The sequence below is a fragment of the Manduca sexta genome, chromosome 22, assembly GCF_014839805.1.
Source record: "Manduca sexta isolate Smith_Timp_Sample1 chromosome 22, JHU_Msex_v1.0, whole genome shotgun sequence".
NCBI lineage: Eukaryota > Metazoa > Arthropoda > Insecta > Lepidoptera > Sphingidae > Manduca > Manduca sexta.
This window is the reverse complement of record NC_051136.1, coordinates 11,899,733-11,924,384: the sequence shown is the minus strand read 5'-3', so window position 1 is coordinate 11,924,384 and position 24,652 is coordinate 11,899,733. Positions and strand designations below refer to the sequence as shown.

The 24,652-nt window shown below is 36.5% G+C and overlaps 2 protein-coding genes across 2 annotated transcripts; both read right to left on the bottom strand.

Annotated features, from left to right (window-relative positions):
- Nucleotides 1–1,894: 1,894 nt before the first annotated feature.
- On the bottom strand, nt 1,895–10,361 carry LOC115455134 (cytochrome P450 CYP12A2). Its single transcript, XM_037441238.1, has 10 exons — nt 9,955–10,361; nt 9,505–9,632; nt 5,962–6,095; nt 5,390–5,508; nt 5,003–5,119; nt 4,131–4,409; nt 3,846–4,002; nt 3,338–3,550; nt 2,681–2,852; nt 1,895–2,046 (listed from the first exon to the last, which is right to left on the bottom strand). The coding sequence occupies exons 1-10, from the start codon at nt 10,017–10,019 to the stop codon at nt 1,895–1,897; spliced, it is 1,536 nt and encodes a 511-aa protein (XP_037297135.1). The 5' UTR covers nt 10,020–10,361.
- A 2,848-nt stretch (nt 10,362–13,209) lies between these two features.
- Nucleotides 13,210–23,206, bottom strand: LOC115450157 (cytochrome P450 CYP12A2). Its single transcript, XM_037441235.1, has 10 exons — nt 23,050–23,206; nt 22,596–22,723; nt 18,882–19,015; nt 18,390–18,508; nt 18,023–18,139; nt 15,878–16,156; nt 15,466–15,622; nt 15,036–15,248; nt 14,454–14,625; nt 13,210–13,419 (listed from the first exon to the last, which is right to left on the bottom strand). The coding sequence occupies exons 1-10, from the start codon at nt 23,112–23,114 to the stop codon at nt 13,268–13,270; spliced, it is 1,536 nt and encodes a 511-aa protein (XP_037297132.1). The 5' UTR covers nt 23,115–23,206; the 3' UTR covers nt 13,210–13,267.
- Between the last annotated feature and the right edge of the window lie 1,446 nt (nt 23,207–24,652).

The following is a 24,652-nucleotide window of genomic DNA, read 5'->3' as shown; positions in this document are numbered from 1 at the left end:
TTATTGTCACGCGTTATGGTGACGTTATATACATATACATACTTATTATTAAGTCGACTGTATGCTAAAAGGTGATAGGCTCGTCATACCACACAAGGTAAGAATGATCATCCATGATAACTTTGTTATTCATCGCGCCTTTCGTGATGAACTGGTGAGTCATCTGACAGTAAGAGCCTAGACCATATTGAAAGATAAATTTGTTATATTTGTATTAATCCGTAGTATTTACTCGAAACGCAAATGCTATTAGAAATCATGGTATCACAATTTATTTACACGCTACAATACTCAACACTGCAATATAAAATCACATCCGTATGAAACTGCCAAAAGCCAGTTGGCTGTAGAATCAACAATCCAAAACTTACCTACATAAAGGAACAATGTTCAACACAGCGAGACAAAGACAAAATGGGAAGATATTGTAGCTAGTAGTTACAGAGAACAATTACTTCGCACGTGAGTATGAGTTCTCAGCGGCTGGAAAATGTTTCGTATTTTAATGGATCGCTGATGGCACATGTTCTCGCCCCTCACACATTTCTCAAGCAAGCTTTCCTTTATACGAACGATGTTAATAAAACTGTACACTGTTAGAAAATATTATCGTGGGGGTATTTGTGACACTTTTTGCTATAAAAACACTGAGCGTTTGACAGACCGAAGCCGTTGGTCATTGACATACATACATACAAATATATATATTAGTGTATAAAATATATTCCTGTTTGTTAGAACTTCAAATAATAAATTAAACAATATTGCATTTTTATTTAGTACTTATATATATACACGTTATAATAATCACACTACATAACTAAAATTACACAATGTTACCTGAAATCAAAGAAACGACAAAGTTAACTATTTAAATTGTCAGTTTCTTTTTACAATATTTTATTAAATTATATTTGCTATCTATTTGCTGAATCACTTTTACGTCAAATGTCGACAAAGCATTTTACCGACAAAGTAAGCCGTCATAACTTCTAGCGTTATCTATGAAATATTTAAGAAATCTTTACCGGCACTCAACAGATTTAAAAACTCAAAGGATTGACAGCCAAGGGAATATATGTCCTTTACATATATTAACATATATCTGTTATAGTGAACCTTCATTTTATTTTAATCAACATTGCTTCAGTTCCTAGCAATACTTATATTATGAGTTTTCGTTTTAACCACGCTTGTTCATACGATGGAATCTTTAATCATAAATGAATTGGAAAATAATTTTGCCATTTACAAATACAAGAAATATTCAACGACAAATTGTATGCAATTGCAATTTCTTAGTCTTTTGACGTCCAGTCTTTCCGATCGACGAATGTTTATGCATGAATGCAGCAATAACGGTGATCTAAATGCAAAATATTCAGGTTACAAAGCTTGTTTGTAAAACTTCGAGTGCAGTCGGTAGAACAAAATTTACAATTCAGATCCTAACGTCGCCGGATGTCTGTAAAAAATGAAAAGGTCCGCGACGCGTATCGCGCGTATAATAATATATACGCGTATAAGGTTTTAGTTCAAAACTATAATGAGGTGTTGCGATAAATTCTTTAATTGACAGTTAGTGGGAAGTTAACGCTCGGAACTTTTAAAACTTTATACAAACTCATGTAACAGTATACTAATTAAGTACATTTCAGTACATTGTTTTGAAAGGTAGAAGCTAATTTATGAAAGTACCAAGTTTATGTTTCAAAAATAAAATAATTAGTAATACAAAGGACTGCCTGTACCAGCTTTCTTACTTCTAAATACTTTATAATATATTTTGGGAATTGTATATTTTCATTCATATTTATTCTATCTTAGCTAGTTAAGAATTTGCAAAAATAAATAAAATTTACAATTTTGTACATGTACTTTAAGATATAGACAATTACAAATCTTTGAAAACGTAATTGAATGGCCCTCTGACGTAGTTAAGTGCAGCTTGGACTACTTTCGGAGGTGGTCCGAACCACTCCACCTTGAAGTTCTCCACGATCCGCGCCAGGAACGATTCCACTTCCAGCTCCGCGATGCGACGACCTGGAAATTAATAATTAGTATAGAGGTCTACGAAGTATAGTTTCAACCAAGCCGGCATAATTGTGTCGAGTGGCAAGGGATAATTATTATGTGTCTTTAGTCAACACTCTAGTGCCCATTCCATTTACCATCAGGTGCAGTAGGTTTTTTTGGATTTCGTCATCCCTGCTGCCTATATCAGGGGAAACTTGTGAATGCGATACTGAAATCTCCTGACTTAGTGACCGCAGGGGCCTGGTGGAAAGTGCGGGACGAAATATGAGAAGGAAGTGTGGTGGAAGGATGGGAACTTACTAAGATAAGCGGAAGGTAGAAGGAGGGTATATGATCGCATGCCCTTATATATACGAGAGATGAGTACTCCTCAACAGTCAACGCAATTACGCCCGCCAGTTGGAACCGGATATACACAGGCTGATCCCGGAACGCGACACACTTACGTGGATTACTATGGCGGGTTTAATACCTTGTGTACGGTGGTCGCTATCCGGGCAGATATAAAATATAATATCCCACTACCAGAAAAATCGTTTCCTATCACATTATGAGATGAAACAGACATGGTGAAATGTGTTTGCATGCTGCCTACATCTTCAGGGGTACAGGCGTGATGTATATGTTTGTGACTATTTACCTATGCACATGCGCACTCCAAAGCCAAATGGAGCATAGGCAAAAGGATGCGCGTTTCCGTGGTAAAGCGGGTCGGCTTTATCGACTATCCAACGTTCTGGGATGAATTCAGTGGCTCTCGGGAAGTTTTCTTCGTTTAGAGACATATTATGGTGCATGGAAACGACATATGTCTGTGAATATAAAATCTTTATAAAGTAATTTATGGCAATATTGTTACATATTTATAATATTACTAGCTTTTGCACGTGGCTTCGTCCGTGTGAAGGAGTTTTCTGGGATAAAAGTAGCCTATAACCTTCCCAAGGTTATTAAGTTAATATATTATAAAACAAAGTCCACCGCTGCATCTGTCTACCTAAACGTGTTTAACTCAAAAACGACCCAACGAATTTTGATAAAATTTGGCATGAAGATAGGTTGTGACCCTGGGAAGGACATACGCTACTATCTAACTCAGGAAAATGTATGGCGGGACCTTTATCACGCAAATATTTTTCGCGCGAGTGAAGCCGCGAGCGTAACCTAGTTTAAAATAAAAAAAAAAACAAAATTGCAAGTCAGAATGGCGGACTAATTACTTCAGTTGTATATGTACTTTATTTTTTTTTATCTATATTATTATTTTATACAATTAAATGGGAACATGACAACTTACTTCTTTTGGTATGTGATATCCGAGAATATTGTAGTCTTTGGTCGTCTTTCTGAAGTTACCAGATATAACTGGCATCAATCTTATCGACTCTTTAATGCATGCCCTCATGTATGGTTTCTTATCTGACTTCGACATAACTTCCTCTCGTAGTTTTTGCTGCTTATCTGGGTTTTTTGCCAGGAGGTACAACGTCCCCATCATAGTGGTGGCAGTCTTCATACGGAAGTTTATTGTTTTCATTAATCAGTTATGGTAAAGCATATAATAATGGGGAAATGTAAATTATATTTATTATGGCATTTTGAGAGTTAGTTTGGGCACATTTAAGTTCATTTCTTACGGCCATGTCATTAATAATATAGGTTTATTAGATTCGGTCTCTGAGACTGCTATCAAATTAGAGAGCCTGGGTCTATGACCCATGTGTTATAATTTAAGAAACAAGAAAAAGTCAGTATCGGCTGTGTTTACATTGGTTAGATAACACCCAATATGCATAGTGTATTACCGTATCAACACCAGCAAACAACATGTCGGCCGCCATAATGTACGCAAATTCTTCATTAATTTCCAACAGCTTTTCAAGCACACCCTTTTCGTCATTAGATTTTCCTCCATTTTTTTTCAATTCTTCCATTGCTTTTTGTATAAAATATTTCGTTAAGCTGTAAAAAATAGAATTCAAAGATAATTTTATTATACTAAGATAAAAGAAACTGAAATTACATATCGTCAGCAATTATCGATTACGAGTTATTCTTATAAAGGAATTATATTTTATTATTTATCTTACTTTTCAAGATCCTCATAAGTTTCAATCGCTTTTTTTAACGTAGGCGTGGAAATATATTTCCATAAGGATGGCTTGTAGTCCAAAGCCTCAGCGTAATTGAAAAAGTCATTAACGCGGTGGATGAGTCTCTTTGCTGGCGAGTCCTCGGCCAGGTTCGGATCGAAGCAGTTCAGCCGAGTGCCCAGAGCAACCACAGCAATCGACTCCAAGGCCCACAAATTCATTTCTATGTCGAATTGTCCACGAAGCATGTTATTTTCATCTCGCGTTGATTTCATTCTGTCGAATCAAAATAAATCATTACATGAGAAGTCATATGCTTATTAATTTTTTCTAAGCCAATAGTTTAATTTACTCATTTTTTTAAATATTTTGTTTGAGGTAAGTATAATTTTATTATTATTATTATTTTATTTTTTTTTATAAGCGACGATAGCCTAGTTGGGTATGGAACGGTCTGCCGAGACGAATGTCCGCAGGTTCAAATCCCAAGGGCACACACCTCTGACTTTTCTAAAATCATGTGTGTATTCTTTGTGAATTTATCGTTCGCTTTAACGGTGAAGGAAAACATCGTGAGGAAACCTGCACATCTGAGAAGTTCCTCTATAGGAATTTCGAAGGTGTGTGAAGTCTACCAATCCGCACTAGGCCAGCGTGGTGGACTAAGGCCTAATCCCTCTCAGTAGTAGAGGAGGCCCGTGCTCAGCAGTGGGCAAGTATATAATACAGGGCTGATATTATAAGTATAATTTTATACGGAAAAAGTTCTGGTTATTATATAAACATCACTCAAATCCTCTTGTGTATGAGAAAGTTAATCATAGTCTTTGCTCTTTTAACATAAATGCTGGAGAGATAAGGTGTATTACCTGGAGATCATGTCTTGGGCGACCTGATCTATCGCATTTGTGTACAGTCTGATAGTTTTCGGTTGCATCAACACGGGATTCATAGCAGAGCGGAACTCCTTCCATGGCTCTAAATGACTGAAATAGTAATTGATTATAATACATATAAATTTACACTAGGTATTCACTATTGTTTGCCCTTAATTTCTTTATTGTTTCGGTATGAAATGTCTGGTGCAAGTAATGTGCATATTATTACAATATAGATAGGAGGAAGAAGAGAGATAGAAAGCTATGCCAAATTGTTTAATATTAAAGATGGGTGTTTAGATGTAAGTGACTGAATAAATACAGCAATAATGAGCCTTTATGGATGGTGTAATTTCAAAGTAAACTATTGAATATTACTCAGTGATAAGTCCAGTTGGTTTAGACGATTCTTCGTTTCTGTGCTTATAATTTTTCCTATAATATTCCAGTGAAGGGAATCCGGGCCGAACAGGCATCCAATTCTCGCCGCGAAAGACCTAAAAATATATTAATTTAAGTAGGTATATTTTGAATTTGGAACTATGTTAGTTACTGCTATTTAAGCAGACTACATTATTATTTAATACTATATATACCTAGAAAAAAAAAACATCTGAATTAGTTAATTTTATATTTTTAATAATAATTGTATTATTGTTACGCTGAGCCGCCAGTTCAGTCTTTCGTCAAAAAAAATAATGCTATACGGCGATATTTAGTGTTCAATAACTTTAATAAAATAAAGTATTAAAATAAATCCCAGAAGACATCATCATCATCATTTCAGCCGGGAATCATCCAGTGCTGGACATAGGCCTCCCCCATTGAGCGCCACAGGGACCGGTTCTCGGCCGCACTCATCCATCGGACTCCGGCGATCCTTACTCCAGAAGACATATTCAAATAATATTATTGTTATTATGCCAACTTTTCATTAGAATATTTCTTACTTGGGCCGTACTCTCAGCGTCGTACAGAGCTACTATTAAGTTCATGCCCAGCATTGAGTCCAACCTCACAATAGGTCCATACACTTCGTACATTTTTTTATTGAGCTCTATACCTTTCACATTATAGAACATACCTGTAACCAACGAATACAACAAATTATGTTATACGCTATATCGTAAGTACAGTGGTATTGGTGCATATAATTTTGTGCATTTTAATAAGATGTGTATCCACTTCTTCCGCACAATATTCCACAATGGGAAGTAAATAACCCCAAAAGATCATGAAAATACAGCATTCATGAAATGCTTATTGTAGAGATTTACTCTCAAGAAGAATAATAAATTGTGAAAAAGTATTTTATTACGTTATTTTTATACAATTAATTGTATTATATAATATTTGTAGTTCATCGACGAAAACAATGTCCAGACATTTTTAAAAAGAAGTAAACTCATCTATTATCCCCTAACGGGATAAACGCTAGGTTTAATATGTAAGTTCTAAGGGTATGGGGAAAAGAAGAGTCTAATCTTGTGATAGCAACTGAAACAAATTATGAGATTGCCTCCGTAAGACTATTTTTTTAAATTAGTTTGATTTTGTTAATGGTCAGGAATCAGGAGTTCATTCGGACGGCCAGGAAAGACTGGATGCGGAAAGCTCAAGACTGCACTAGTTGGCGAAATATAGAAGAGGCCTTTTACTCAGCATTGGGTAGATGAAGGCTGAAGAAGAAGAAGAAGTTATTCTGTATGCCAATTGCTTATAGCCATTTTCAATAAAAGATCCCAATCTCAATCTTTAATCCGATTCCGAGAAAGAAGCAAAGAAAATAACTCATATGTCGTGAGCATGTAAAAAAAACTTTGTTCTGATTGGTCCATTTTTAAGATAGATCAAAAAGGGATTGCGGTTTTTTGTTGAAAATAGCGATTAAACGAGAAAATGACGGCCATAGTAATGCGTAACATAGATAATAAGGCCCCTGGTGCGTAGACAATAATCATAAATTGAGCACGTGTAGTGTCCGTGAACAAAAAACCAGCAACGGTCATGATGACGAAACAAAATCGCCTCAGATAGATAACTAAACGAAAAAGCAAAACATCAATATATTATATATTGTTTTATTTTTTTTATTTTCATCGTCAATTAGATTGTTGTCTTTCACAAAGTTATGTAATAAGGAAATCTTTTATAAACTCTTGAACCCAAATGAAATTAAGAAAACTTACCAGTATAACATTCTTATGTATTGGTGATCTTACCTATTTCACATATGGAAGTAAAGAATTTATTATATTTGCATTAATGATTCGCGAGACATTGAATGTATATTTTTTTGAATGTTTGACCTTTGGACTATTCAAGTTTATTTGCACTCATTGCCAGAAGATCTTAAGAGTCTAAATTGTGGCGATGATTTAATAATCCTGAATATACCGTATTGTGATAGCAGCAGAGTACAACATTGCATGGGCTGCGCTGGATACTTACGTCACTGTATGTGGTATGAATGTAGTTATTGCATGTATGTTTCTTGTTCAGCAATTATGATATAGTTCAATTGATACGTTATTTTGGCCTTACCAAAAGTGAATAACAAGGTAATTGAAGATTCTGATACCATAGTACAATCGCCCCACCCGCCCTCTCGGTGGATATAGAATTTGTTTTCCCACAGGTAGGCAATGTTATTAAATTGTAAACGTCATTGAAATGCGTTAAGTAACTTCGTATGCTGTTAATTGTTGAGAACAAGACTAACATAAGACAAGACAAACATATTACATGGAATCCAATTAATGAATCCCTCCTACTGAAATTTCGGCCACGGCTTCCAATCTCAACGGAGATCAGCCAGGTACGTAGGAGATAGTAAAGTTCACAAGTGTTTGAGCAATATATAAGTTTTTCTGTGTCTTTACTCTCGTAAACTCTGATGATCTTTAATATACCGTATTATAATAGTAGCAGAGTACAACATTGCGATGGCAATGCTACGCTGGATACCTTCGTCACAGTACGTAGTTTCCTCTTTGGCAATTATGCTATACTTAGTTTAACTGATGCGCAATTTTGGCGTTAAAAAAGTGAATAACTAGGTGATTGAAGATTCTGATACCATAGTAACATCGTCCCACCCTTTTTTTTTTCGTTTCGCGGAGAAAGTCCCATATTACTACCGCCCAGCTTTCGTGGGGGGCGACTGAGCGGTTATGCTGGGGTAACCGTGCCTTACGGCCCGGCGTTGAGCCGCCCGGATTTGATGGTGACCTTCGGGCGACCGCCGGGACGAGTCCCCAACCCTATATATAACTTAACCCATGCACGGCCTACCAGCTAAAACTCCGCGGTGGCCCTCTTCGGCGCATTAGGGACGGCTGCCGGCTTCCTCTGACGTTGAAGTGTCTAGTCTGCGACCGCAGCCGCCCCTGCGCGGTGCCGCAACATCGTCCCACCCTGCCTCTACGTTGATTTAGAATTTGTATTCCCGAAGGTAGGCAATTTTATGAAACTATTGACATTATTGAAATGCTTTAAGTAACTTCGTATGTTGTTAATTGGTGTCAACAAGATTAAACTAACAAAAATATTACATGGAAACTAATGAATGAATCCCTCCTAACTGAATTTCGGTTATGGCGGCCTATCTCAACGGAGATTAGTCAGGTGCGCAGGAGATATTATCGTCGTGCACGTGTGTGTGTACAATACACAGGTGAACTCTCTGTTCCTTCACACTCATAGTTCGGTGAGAGGGAAATGCGATATGACTAGGCGCAGGACCAATGGTTCTCCGCCCTGTGGAATGGGGGCGTTTGGAGAATTCCACCACGGTATCCCCTGCCTGTCGTAAAAGGCGACTAATAGGGGCCATCGGGGGGTCGTCGGCGGGCGGCTGGGGGCCGTCCGCCCTTAGTGTACGTTGTGCACATCTCGCACATTGTGATGACCCCCGAGATGGACGGCAGCGTGGAAGGTAGGTCTCATGTTGCCGTTGACGCCGAGAGCGTCCTTCGGTTACGCGGGGGCTTCTGAGCCCCCCCATAGGAGACGGGCCGCAACAGGCGGCATCGCGCAGGGACGACTGCGGGCGAAAACTTAAACATTTCAGTCCGAGGAAGCCCACAGTCGTCCCTAATGCGCCGAAGACGGCCACCGCGGAGTTTTAGTTGGTATGCCGTGCGTGTACATAGGTTAGGGACTGGGCCCGGCGGTCACCCGAAGGTCAAGATCAAATCCGGGTGGCTCAACGCCGGGCCGTAAGGCACGGTGACCCCAACATAACCGCTCAGTCGCCCCCGAAGGCTGGGCGGTAGTCATAAGGCACTTTCTCCGCGAAAACAAAAAAAAAAAAAAAAGAAAAAAAAAAGGACCAACGGTTCTATGTGCTTTCCGAGGTACGGAGATATCACACCGCCAAAATCTCGACTCCGAGCTGCGACTGATATATTTTTAAGGAGAAAATCCTAGTCAGAATTTTTTTTGATAGGTAAACCAAACTTAGATAACAATTAATGGTATTTTGGACTGACCTCCTGGTAAGAAGTTGTGCAGAGGCCCAATAATAGGCAGTGACGGTGGACCCGGGATATCCTTCAATGATTTGAGCGGGACCGTTGCATCTTCAACTTTTATTGATGTGCTGCTCACTGCTGCACTCCTGAGAATATTAAGTGGATAAACCACGATCATTGAACTGAACGCATAATAATTTGTCTCCCTTTAAATGAAAGTATACTCGTAGGTATATTACACTCTATTCTCTTGAGGAAACATGAGTTATATGTACTATTTTAATTTGTAAATTATTATTACAACAAATAAATAAAAAAGTTTATGTTGAAATATGTATCGTTTAGAAATATTGAGTCACCAAAACATTATTAATATATTTGACACTAAAAGCTGAATTAACACAACTATGCTAATATAGTTGCCACTGGCAGGCGGCGACGTAATTTTCAATAAATAGGTCCTCTTACCTTAGAATTTGTTTTTGGAGAACTCCTAACTCCGAGTTCAAAATTCTTATTTTCGTCGAATACATTTTACGATACGAGCGGTCACAAATCACGCAAAACCACACTGCCGGTGAAATATGAACTTTTGATTTATTTGTTATCGCACGTCATATCTGATAATTGACATAAACGATAGATACTGTATTAAAATTTAAAACATAACACCTATTTATAGTAAGCCATAACTCGAAGGCACTATCAAATAAATCCACCAGTCTGATGTCTCTTTAGTTCGATTCTGTTTTCGGAATATTTTTTTTAAATTTCCTATGACGCGTCCTTGTTGCAGAGTGAGCGAGACAAATGATGTTATAGAGTCACCTTCTGCGCTAGTGCTGTATATAGAATAGTGTATCAAGATCAATTTTCGATCATAATTTTTTTGTTTACGGTACAATGCGACGTATTAAAGTGGAAAATGAAGATCATTAGTTTTACAAATTCTTTAAATAGTATCTTTGGAAACATTATTTGTATATATCTTCATTTTATTTTATACCGTCTAAGTTTAATGTTAGGTGTTAACCAATATTGAGCATTGTCGCAACATTCTATTTATATTACATCACGTTCTAAGTCAACAAAACATTCATTGTGAACCAGGGTATAAACACAAATACTCTGATCATGGAACTATTATTAGATTCTATAGATATTATCGCGAGATTGCATTCGTCATAAATTATATCCTGCTATATATTTGCCAAAGATAAAAAGTAACCCATGTTCTTCCCGGGGTCTCAAACCATCTCCATACCGTGGTATCATCTTTCAGTTTTTCGCGTTCTGATAGGCAAGCATTTGCGGTGGGGGTCTTTGTTTTATAATATATTTTATAGAATATTTTAAGAGGGACAATTCCGTCATACATGCACGCAACTGAAGTACTCAAAAAGAATAAATTTTTCCCGTTTTAGCAACATTTTACATGAATGCTCCGTTCCTATTGGTCATAGCGTGATGTTATTTAGCCTATAGATTCAATAAATGAGATATCCAAAACTAAAAAAATAATAATAATCGAACCAGTAGTTCCTGTGATAAGCGCGTTGAAGCAAACGTACAATCTCTAAACCTTTATATGTCGTACGGTCATGATGACGAATCAAAAAAAACAAAACAATCTATCTATACATATTATAAAACAAAGTCCCCAAAAGTTGTCTGTCTGTATGGTATCGATTTTCTCAAAACGTACTGAACGGATTTTTATGAAATTTGGTATGGGTATAGTATAAGACCCTAGAAAGATTATAGGCTACTTTCTATCCAGGTAAGATATATAGCTGGATTTTTATTCCAGAAAACTCCCGGAAAACAAGCGGGCGGCCCGCGAGCCTAAGCTAGTATAATATATAGTGTGATTTTTAGTTTATATCTATGTTTTTGTCAGTCGAGGCTCATTTAAATATTGTCATAGAATGAATAATTAAACATTGATTGCTGATAAAATTGGATTTTCCAAACAATAACCCCCTTTGGCCTTTTGATTATACACACAATATCACGCATTTATCCCCGTAGGGGTATGCAGAGGCGCAACTAAGGCACCCACTTTTCGCCAAGTGTGTTCTGTCCCATGATGTTATAGGGGGCGAGCCTATCGCCAAATTCCAGACTCCGGGCTGATACTGAGCAGAAAAAACCAGGGTTCGAACCCAGGACCTCGGAGTGCTGCCGTACCGCGCATGCAGTACAACTACGCCACCGAGGCAGTCATTTGATCAGTCCTTTTGATTATAAGTTTGATAATAAAAAAAAAAAACATATTGTATAGAAACTGTGTTGGTGTGCCTACTGTGAATGTAGTTTATATAACGAATCTAAAACGGTGCTGAGCCACTGAAACTGGATATAATAAATATATATAGCATTAGAGGCTCAGAGCTCTTATATACATCAGCTTAACATTAAGAGAGGATTGCCAAAACTTGTCGCGCCCAAGAAGCAGCAGCTTAACGTTCTCCAGGAAGATTTGAGAGTCAATGTTATTACTGAGCAGGTTGCATAATATCGGACGAAATGGGAAGACCGCAGTAGGAAGGCGAACCCCGGCACCCTGGTCGGGATAACACCACGCATAAGAAGAGAAGGAGCTCGGTTAGGGTCCTTATCTTCCTCACCGGTGAGGATCGCGACGTGCTCTGCCCTTTATCTTTATTAACATTATATATATCTTTCTTATTTCTTGCTATCCCGAGCTGTCGTTTTTGTTTACTTTGTCCTTTCATATTTTTTTATGTCCAATATAAAATATATTTCAATAACGTTTAATTGGAGTAATCATTAAATATTAAATATTCTCATGCACCTTGACGTATCATAAGCGCAACTATGTTCGCTCACGTGGTGAATAAAGCATTTTATTTTATTTTATAGTACGGCGAAGACGATTTTTTACCGCGCTCTCGATACATTGCTAAGGTGCAGTTGTATTGTTAACGATGCGCTGTGCCAGGGCATTTGTTTAGCTGCAAACACAACTCACAGCGTGTTTTTTCCTTCAATTGCCAAAGGCGTATCGAAGTTTGAAAAACGTCGTCTGCAATTAAACTTGAACACATTCAGTAGATAGGTATAAAATATTTGAACGCTTCCATAAGTGTTGTATTGTATTATTTTAAAACGAAACTCGGATGCACAACGTATTTATAAAAATATTTTTATTAAATTCAGGGAATTAACAGGTACCCACAAACATAAACAATACATATTTTTGTAAGCGTCGATAGCCTAGTTGGGTGTGGAACGGACTTCTGCCGAGACGAATGTCCGCAGGTTCAAATCCCAAGGGCACACACTTCTGACTTTTCTAAAAATCATGTGTGTATTCTTTGTGAATTATCGTTCGCTTTAACGGTGAAGGAAAACATCGTGAGGAAACCTGCACATCTGAGAAGTTCTTTATAGGAATTTCGAAGGTGTGTGTAGTCTACCAACCCGCACTAGGCCAGCGTGGTGGACTAAGGCCTAATCCCTCTCAGTAGTAGAGGAGGCCCGTGCTCAGCAGTGGGCAAGTATATAATACAGGGCTGATATTATTATTATTATTACATATTTTTGTAAATATCTTAAAAGCCTGACGTTCCTGGGCTTTGTAACTGATCTGTAATAATCTTGGACTTCTTAAAACTAAATTCCAAGAACACATAATACATTAATGTAGTACATAAGGTTTGAGGAACTAGGCACAGTGCCATATAGAAACTGGCCATGTCCTTTACAAAAATAAATATAATTTACGATTTTGTGTATGTATTTTAGATATAAACTATTACACATCTTTCAAAACGTAATTGTATGGCCCTCTGACGTAGTTAAGTGCAGATTGGACTACATTTGCTGGTGGTCCGAACCATTCCACCTTGAAGTTCTCCACGATCCGCGCCAGTAGCGTTTCCACTTCCAGCTCCGCGATGCGACGACCTGGAAATGAATAAGAATAAACATCTATGAAGCATAGTTTCAATCAAGCCGGCATAATTGTTTCGAGTGGCAAGGTATAATTATATTTTGTTGGTCGACCCACTCCGCTAAGCCCCACTTCGCATACCATAAAGTGCAGCCGGGTCACTTAGTCGTATCTATAGGTACCTAGCCGGACGGCTAACTCGTTTATATATAAAAACGTATCTTGAAATATTAATTAATGATTTTTATAACCGATTTGGCAAAGGATAGGACAGAGTCTTTAAATTTGTTACGCAAGTGTTTAGACAACTTTAATTATAGGAGGAGTAATAATTGCCATTAGTGTCATAAAAATAAGGATGAAAAATATATTGCATAACTGAATTTTTTCTATTGTCGTAATGGAAGTAATACATGCTATGTCTTCACTTTAAGGTGCATATTGATTTATGATTACTGAAACAACATGAAGTACATGATACTACTATAAAATTTTATTTCCCTTGTGAATAATTTCGCTATGAGAGTTGGAATTCCGGGTTGGGCGTGATATTGGATTTTCTGCTCATTATCAGTCCGACGTATGAAATTTGTGCCAGATAGGAATGCTTCCTATCATATTATGGGATAGAACAGGCGTGATGGTGAAATGTGGTTGCCCTTGTAGCGGTACAATTAGTATAATCACCGCCATCTCGTCAACAACAATGGAACTACGAGAAGACCTATGTGGTATTGACACAATTGTAGTGATTTATCGCATAGCAATCACGCGAGATGGAGATAAACGATCCTGAATTACGCCTGCACAATTTGAGCAACGCGTTGCATATATACCACCTCCGTATAGGAACCGTTTGGAAGGGGAAAATTCCCAGTCAGGCGCAACATCTGCCTGACTAGGAATTTTCCCCTTCCATAGAGGACCGCATTCATCTGTTCCTCTACAGCGGTGTCTACCTTAACGCCGCTAAACTCTGATTGCACTGCTGCTTACATCTTTGGGGATAAAGGCGTGATGTATGTGTTTGTGTTTTGTGAATATTTACCTATGCACATGCGGACTCCAAAGCCAAATGGAGAAAAGGCAAAAGGATGCGCGTTTCCATGGTACAGCGGGTCGTCTTTATCAACTGTCCAACGTTCTGGGATGAATTCAGAAGCTCTCGGGAAGTAATCTTCGTTTAATGACATCTCTTGGTGTACGAAAAGGATATGTGTCTGTAAAAATAAAAGCTTTATATAGTAGTTTGTGGCAATACTCTTAAGTATTTATAATATGTATATAAATTTCTAATTTCCTTTGGGTTCGTAGTTATTGTTTTTATGCGTTTTTCTATATTTATACTATTATAATATAAATATCATAAACTACTGGTTCGAATTGAAATTTATAACTTCGGCTATTCTTATTTCAAACATTTTATCTATATTCATATTTATTTTGATATCTGTAATAGTTGCATCTACCTTATGAGATTTTAATACTACAATACCTTTTTATGCTTCAGAGCTGTTGAAACCTCGCACAAACAGACGGAACCCGTAGGATTAACAATAGAGGTTTTAAGGACCCTTCACGTACTTCATTTCTAAAATAGAAACAACTATATGGATATATGACAACTTACATCTTTTGGTATATGATATCCGAGAATATTGAAGTCTTTGGTTGTCTTTCTGAAGTTACCAGGTGCAATCGGCATTAACCTCATCGACTCTTTAATGCATGCCCGCAAGTATGGTTTCTTGTCTGATTTCGACATTACCTCCTCTCGAAGTTTTTGCTGCTTATCTGGGTTTATTGCCAGGAGGTACAATGCCCCCAGCATAGTGTTGGTAGTCTTAAAGAGGAAACGTTATTGTTTTAATTAACTAATTACGACAAAAGGTATAACAATGAAAAAATTTAAATTATATTTTGGGTAGTATTCTAAGAGTTGGTTTGGGCACATTTAAGTCCTCTTGGGCCGCTATCAAATTAGAGACCCTGAGGCTGTTTCATGCGTTATAATTTGTGAGACAAAATAAAAATAGAACCCAAAATGCAAACTGTATTACCGTATCAACACCAGCAAACAACATGTCGGCCGCCATAATGTACGCGAATTCTTCATTTATTTCCAACAGTTTTTCAAGCACACCTTTTTCGTCATTAGATATTCCTTTATTTTTTTTCAATTGTTCCATTGCTTCTTGTATGAAATATTTCGTTAAGCTGTAAAAATACATGTTGAGTTTTTTAACTTGGGCTTACATTATAGCTATAAATTATGATATTTAAATTATTTTAATCGTAGTATTAAGTCTGCTGGAAACCGAATTAATACATAAATAAATGAATAAAATGACAATTCAAAGATAATTCTTCTAGGATAACGGAAACTGAAATTACGTATCTTCTCCTGTCGCTATCAATTATTACAGATTACAGTAATTTTTATAAAGAGGTATACTTTGTTATTCATCTTACTTTTCAAGATCTTCATAGGTTTTAATCGCTTTATTTAACCTTGATGTACGGGTAAATTTAAATAAGGTTGGCTTGTAGTCCAATGCCTCGACACAATTGAAGAAGTCATTAACGCGCTGGATGAGTCTCCTTGCTGGCGAGTCCTCAGCCAGGTTCGGATCGAAGCAGTTCAGCCGAGTGCCCAGAGCGACCACAGCAATCGACTCCAAGGCCCACAAATTCATTTCTATGTCGAATTTTCCACGAAGCATGTTATTTTCATCTCGTGTTGATTTCATTCTGTATTATCAAAATAAATCATTCAATGAGATGACATACACTTATTAATTTTGCCTAATAAGTTTATGTTTTGGCTCGAGATAAGTATAACTTTATATGGAAAATGCTTTACTTATTATATAAAACAAGGCCGTGTATGAGTTCCCGGACCGATGTTTAACAAACAGTTTTTGACTGCCGTGTCTAATAGCGTTATAGGTTACTGGGCAGCGTTAGCTGCCAGCGTTGGCAGCTGGATACAGCCGTTATACTATGCATATACGCTGCCATAGGGGTAGGCAGAGGGTATGAATTCCTACTTTGCATGATTCTGGCATACTTCTCTCGTTTCCTTCACGCTTTTTCTCCTCGCCCACTGTACAGCGTATCGTAGTTTATTGGATTGCTATTTGTTGTAAATCAGCTGCCGAATTATTGAGTCGCCAAGCAAATTCATGCAGTATCTATTTTTCAAAGTATTTATAGATTTGTAGGATAATAATAATATCAGCCCTGTATTATATACTTGCCCACTGCTGAGCACGGGCCTCCTCTACTACTGAGAGGGATTAGGCCTTAGTCCACCACGCTGGCCTAGTGCGGATTGGTAGACTTCACACACCTTCGAAATTCCTATAGAGAACTTCTCAGATGTGCAGGTTTCCTCACGATGTTTTCCTTCACCGTTAAATCGAACGATAAATTCACGAAGAATACACACATGATTTTAGAAAAGTCAGAGGTGTGTGCCCTTGGGATTTGAATCTGCGGACATTCGTCTTGGCAGTCCGTTCCACACCCAACTAGGCTATCGCCGCTTTGTAGGATAATTTAAGACAAAATTCTGCAGTGACATTGTTTTGTATGATTTTATATTTTATAGAAATGAAAGAATAATGTTATTTACTGCTATTACTGAATACATACTTGACATTTTAAAACAATAATACGATATGATAAAATTATCGCAAAAGCAGATAATTTTTGGTCAGAAGTTACATTGATTCTTTATTCTGGTCTAGCGTCCATTCGTTAATTAGGTGAACATTTTAATTCATCATAGCTTTACCGTTTAAACATAACACACAAAATCAGTCTGCAATCTTATTTATTTATTTAATAATGTCTTACTTGTTCTACATACCCCATTTCTCTTTTTTTTTTGGTAAATATAGACTATTGGTATACAATAAAATATTGAGTATATTAATTTGTCGAGAATCAGTACCACAACCCATTGCACAATTTTTTTTACATATTATGTTATATTTTATCCCAAAAATACCCATAATAAAATTTTGTTAAGCTGGTTAACTTTTATATCAATAAAAATCGGCGCATGTCGGGCGTTTCCTGATACTTGCTACAGCTGACCGTTACAAGTACACTCTTCCCCACCCCGCGGCCCCGCACACGTCCCGCTCATTCCTTGCGGCGGCGGGGGCGGTGTGCTTGATCTATCAATGCTGCTTGAGTTGTCATTGTTATTTTCGTATTGTTATGTGATCTTTTGCACCAAAATCGAATTTGTGTGTTTCGGCGTTATGGTAACAAAAATTTACCTTGTAAATGTAACAGATAATAATACGAAAAATAAAACCCTAATGATAGTTAATATGTAATTATATGAAGTTTTAGCCGTAGTATTTTTGGAGGTCTTAGCTCTAACTGTTTTGAAGATGTAAAGTGTAGGTTTGTGGATCCTTGTATGTCTATGATGTAGATTGTTACACAAAATGCAGATCACATTTCGAACGTAAAGTTTAGGCATCAGATTCTTTAGAAGTACCAATAATTTTTGCTTCCTGTTTTATATCCTTGTTATGATCACTCAAATCCTCTAGATAAGGTGCTTTTATTAAATGTTGGAGAGATAAGGTGGATTACCTGGAGATCATATCTTGGGCGACCTGATCTATCGCATTTGCGTACAGTCTGATAGTTTTCGGCTGCATCATCACGGGATTCATGGCAGAGCGGAACTCCTTCCATGGTTCTAAATGGCTGAAATGGTAATTAATAATACATATAAGTGGACAATAGGTATTCAATATTATTTTGCCCTCAATCTATTTATTTTTTTTGTATGAAATGTCCGTTGCAAGCAATGTGCATATTAATTAAAAAATAATAATAAGCTATGCCAAATTGTTTAATATTGAAGATGGGTGTTTAAATGTTAGTGACTGAACAAATAAAGCAATAGTGAGTCTTTACGGATGATGTTATTTCAAAGTAAACAACTGAATATTACTCAGTTAAAAGTCCAGTTGGTTTGGATGACTCTTCGTTCTTATGCTTATAATTTTTCCTATAGTATTCCAGTGAAGGGAATCCAGGTCGAATAGGCATCCAATTCTGGCCGCGAAGGATCTAAAAATATACAAATTAATACATATATGTAGGTATATTTTGAATTTGAAGCTGTATCGGTGGATGTTATTTAATAGGACTACATTATGATTTCCTTAAAAAAATATGCTTCCAATAAAATATAAATAATTCCTTAGAAACTTAATCATCTGAATTAGTTAATTTTATACTTTTTATAGTATTTGTGTTATTATTATGCTGCGCCGCAGGTAAGTTCTTAGTGAAAGTAAATAATTTCATACGGTGATATTTAGTGTCGTATAAATAAAAAGAAATTTAAAATAATAAAGTATAATAAAAATGGCGCAGAAGGCATATTCAAATAATATTTATTATTGTTATTATTTTATCTTTTCATTAGAATTTTCCTTACTTGGGCCGCACCATCAGCGTCGTATAGAGCTATTATTAAGTCCGTGCCCAGCATTGAGTCCAACCTCACAATAGGTCCATACATTTCGTACAATTTTTTATTGAGCTCTATACCTTTCACATTATAGAACATACCTGTAACCAACGAATACAACAAATTATGTTATACATGCCTTCATACTATAAAAGCGGCGATAGCCTAGTTGGGTGTGGAACGGACTGCCAAGACGAATGTCCGCAGGTTCAAACCACAAGGGCACACACCTCTGACTTTTCTAAAATCATGTGTGTATTCTTTGTGAATTATCGTTCGCTTTAACGGTGAAGGAAATATCGTGATGAAACCTGCACATCTGAGAAGTTCTCTATAGGAATTTCGAAGGTGTGTGGCCTAATCCCTTTCAATAGTAGAGAAGGCCCGTGCCCAGCAGTGGGAAAGTATATAATACAGGGCTGATATTATTATATTATTATGCCTTCATACTATAGCGTAAGTACGTGGGATTTGTCCATACAATGATTTTGTGCATTTTAATAAGATTTGTTTAGAGATTTTCCAGAAATGAAAGCAAATCTAAAAGATTATGGAAATGCAGCATTCATAAAAGGAGAGGTTAATTGCAAGGAAAACCATAATAAACTCGAAAAACAACCGTATCTAATTGCGTTATATTTGAACAAATTATTTTAGTTTTTATTGTGATCTATACTAAATATCATCGGCGAAAACTATGACAATGCATTTTTAAGAAAGAAGTAAACTGTTCTATTATGATATAATGTGATAAATGATTGGGTAAATATGCCAGTTCACGACTTGTTAGTAGACTTGCGACCTAAAATAGTGATTTCAATCAAAACATGTATTTTCGGTAAGAATTAGTTATTTTTATGTAATTAAATAGACTTCATTCTCCATTGTCATAGAGACATTTTATTGTTTTTATTACAAGACATAAAAAAAAATCAGATATGCCGATATTTTAGAGCTCGAATGCTTCTGCTTGTTTTCTTTGTTTATGTTTTGTCGACCGCTTAAATATTATTGCAAATGTCACCTTATTATTAGAACGTTAAGATCCAAATAAAAAATATATTACTGAGCATGCTTAATTAGTACAAAATGCTTATTATAGACAAATTTGCTCGCGGCTTTGTCCGCGTGAAAGAGTTTTTCGGGATAAAAGTTCCGCTAAATATTTTCCCAGGATAGAACGTAGCCTATTCCCTTTCTCAAAGTATTTCCAATCCAAATTTCATCGACATCCGTTGGGAAGTTTTTGAGTTTATCGCCTTCAGACAGATAAACAGATGCGACGGGGAACTTTGTTTTAAGAGGAATAATTCCATCAAACATTTTTGTTGTGTTACTTTAACCGTTTAGTTTCAGTATGCCAAATTCTATCGTTTTAAACGCGACACGGTGCGTTACTTGCTTGTTACGCGTCGTCAAAACATTATATGACGTAGATAATAAGAAGATAACAAATAATAAAACATTTAGCTATACGTGAATGCTATACGTGTCCGTGAAAAAACAAACAGCAACGGTCATGATGACGCATCAAAAAAGCAAAACAATATATTGTATAGTGTGATGTTTAGTTTACATCTATCACTATGCCTTTGTTAGTCGACGCTCATTTACATGTTGTCATAGATTTTATTTGGTTGCTGATAAAATTGGATTTGCCATACAGTAAGAAGATACACCACATGAACCAGTGCAGCCATTCTCGAGCTGCGATCCGCCGGACGTTTCGCACCCATTAGAAATATTGTATTGTATAGCTTGCTTTATTTTGACCACCTTCACTTTTTTCAATAAATACATCGCCAATTATGAATTTTGTTTTTTTATTGACACCTAAATATTTTTTGAGGCCCGGGCATCAAAACCGAGACGTGGCCCCATTAAAAAAAAAGATTGATTGAACTAGTGTATTTCACTAAATATTTTGTGTACATTTAACAACTAAACCCATACATAATTAGGTAATTTCACCTGAGCCCGTTATATCAGTTTAATGACTGATAAACTAAGATTATTAAAGTCTTGGATATTTTTTATTCACAACTTTATATTTGTCAGATAGTGACAAAATTCGCCCTTCAACTGTAATTTAAATAAGATAAAACATTTGTTTACATGCTTTATAAAATGGTGTTGGTATGAGTCACTAATGCTATAATATATACATAATAAATTTTCGCAATGATAACGTTAATCCCTATATGTTGACATAAGTTGATAAAAAAATAAATTTCTGTTTAGTATCTATGTACGATAATAATAAAAGTGTGGTATCCACCACGTGTGAACAATATACCTTTATTAAAATTAAACAATTTTTCGGATTTTATCGCGGTTTTAATATTTTAGGGATGAACAACACCTCAGTCCCCCCCGTGACCACGAAGTCTCCAAAGCCTTCGTAACGTCGGGAGAAAACTAAACTATTAAAACCGCGATAAAATCCGAAAAATAGTTTAATTTTAATGTCTAACATTGGCATAAGCATAAGAAATCATTAATATGCCTTTAATTAAATTTTTAAATAATTACGGGTGTCCTAATCGAAGGACAGCTTTGATAGCCGAATATGTTTAAAGGGATTTTTTTCTTTTTTTAAAAGACGGATATATCCCCGTAGAGGACTGACTATACTTTTATTCTAAATTATCGTCTAATTTGTAAATATAAAGTTTTCACAAGCAACATATGCTCTATAATATGACTAAATAATATTAAGAACTGCATAGTAAGTATATGAAGCCTTTTCAGAAAGAACATTGTATCCGATATTTTGAACTTTAGCTGAATTATTTACTTGAGATTGGTGAAGATCCATGAACATCTCGTCGAAGTCTGATGAAAATAAATATTCCCACAATAAACTGATGTAACTACGAATTATTATGTTTGAACTTTGGACTGTTCAACAAATATTATATTTTCATTGCGGTTATTAAAAAGTCATTACCAGAAAATCTTAAGAGTCTAAATAGTGGCGATGATTTGTGATGGTCTTTAATATACCGTATTGTAATAGTAGCAGAGTACAACATTGCGGTGGCAATGCTACGCTTGATACCTTCGTCACAGTACGTAGTTTCCTCTTTGGCAATTATGCTATACTTAGTTTAACTGATGCGCAATTTTGGCCTTAAAAAAGTGAATAACAAGGTAATTGGAGATTCTGATACCATAGTAACATCGTCCCACCCAGCCTCTACGTTGATTTAGAATTTGTTTTCCCGAAGGTAGGCAATTTTATGAAACTATTGATATTATTGAAATGCTTTAAATAACTTCGTATGTTGTTAATTGGTGTCAACAAGATTAAACTAACAAAAATATTACATGGAAACTAATGAATGAATCCCTCCTAACCGAATTTCGGCCTTGGCGGCCTATCTCATCGGAGATTAATTAGGTGCGCAGCAGATATTATCGTGTACAAGTCTGTGTACAATACACAGGTGCACTCTCTTTTCCTTCACATTCATAGTGAGACGGCAATCTGACATGATCGGCGAGACATAAGGCGCAGGACCATCACTTTACGTGCTTTCTATGGTACGAGAATATCACACCGCCAACTTTTCGACTCCGAGCTACGACTGATATATTTTTAAGATGGAAAACAGAGTTAAAATTAGTTTTGAAATGGAAACCAAACTTAGATAACAATTAATGACATTATGGACTGACCTCCTGGCAAGAAGTTGTGTAGAGGGCCAATAAAGGGCAGTGACGGTGGGCCCGGGATATCCTTCAATGATTTGAGCGGGACCGTTGCATCTTCAACTTTTATTGATGTGCTGCTCACTGCTGCACTCCTGAGAATATTAAATAGATAAACAACGATCATTGAACTGAAAGGATTACAATTCGTCGTCCAAAAAATGAAAGTCTAGTCGTAAGTATATTACACAATTGTCTTAAACCAATATGGGTTATTGTAAACTTTAATATTCAGTGTTACTATTTTAATTTGTACCTTATGATTATAACAAGTAAATAGAAGTTTTTATGTTAAAATATTTATCGTTTAAAAATATAGAATTACAGAGACATTATTAATATATTTGTTGCTAATAGCTGAATACAACTAAGTCGACGCCGGTGAGCGGCGACGTAGTTTTCTATAAATAGGTCCTCTTACCTTACAGATTGTTTTTGCAGAATTCCTAACTGCGAATTTAAAATTCTTACTTTCGTCGAATACATTTTGCGACACGAGCGCTCACAGATTGCGCAAAACAACACTGCCGGTGAAAAACAAACATAATATGATTCATTATTATCGTACCTCAAATCTCAGAATCTACATCAACGATAGATATCGTATCGATAACATAACACCTAGGAATAGAGAAACCAAAATAAGACAAAACTATCAAATTAATCCACCAGTCTGATGTCTATTTAGTTCGGTTCTTTTCTCAGAATGTTGTGTTTATTTTTCTAAGCGTGACAAATTGTCATAACGTAACGAGAAATCCATGAACCGCTCATCTCATGCGCTGGCATTTTGTATCAAAAGATCAATTTTCTGTCATTAGCGTTTGCGCATGAGAGGACGGTGTAATTTCTGTTAACTCTACGATGCAGCGTGCTGGAAGAAAAATCCATTTTTTACATATACTTTAAGTAGTATCTTTGGCAACATTCACTATAAATATATTAATTTTATTTTATATTATATTGTCTAAGTTCAATATGCCAAATATGTAGGATAATCGTAACATTATATTTATACTTACATCACGTCTGGAGTCCACAATAAATTCATTTTGAATCAGGACTTAAACACAAATACTCTGACTGAATACGATGTCGGTCATGGTCATGGACAGGGTATATACAAGAATCCTCATTATTTCTCTTCAACTTCTTTCTGTCAACTGAGGGTTGACGATGCGGGTTACTGCATTACGATTAGTCCTGCCAATATAATGTACGTGTTGCCTAGTTAAGTAGACGCCGACGGTTCATTGTGTAAATAAAACGGTCTTCAAGCCGGAAAGTGGTGCTAATATAATAAGATTGTTACGGGCCTCAAACTTGGCCAGTATTCGATGAACTCTGTAAAATTTTAAATACAATATTATTACTTGATATTCTTAGATCAATTACTTGCATTTATTGACTTGCCTGTGAAATGTAAAATATCATTTTTCTCCAAACTCGAATTATGACTATTTTTGCCATAGCATCGTACATTACAAGGGGGCATTAAGTACAATATTTAATTATTCGCCACCGCGGAAGCGTGCACGGCTCACAGATGTGGTTATAATAATAATATCAGCCCTGTATTACATACTTGCCCACTACTGAGCACGGGCCTCCTCTACTACTGAGAGGGATTAGGCCTTAGTCCACCACGCTGGCCTAGTTCGGATTGGTAGACTTCACACACCCTCGAAATTCCTATAGAGAACTTCTCAGATGTGCAGGTTTCCTCACGATGTTTTCCTTAACCGTTAAAGCGAACGATAAATTCACAAAGAATACACACATGATTTTTTAGAAAAGTCAGAGGTGTGTGCCCTTGGGATTTGAACCTGCGGACATTCGTCTTGGCAGTCCGTTCCACACCCAACTAGGCTATCGACACATGAGTATCGACACATCTATCTACGATGCTATCGACACATCTGTGGTTGCTACACTGGATCTCTTTGTCAGATGTGATGACGGAAGCAATTCGTTCGAAAACGTTTCGTTGTTATTATCCGTCTAGTGGATATATGTATTATGGT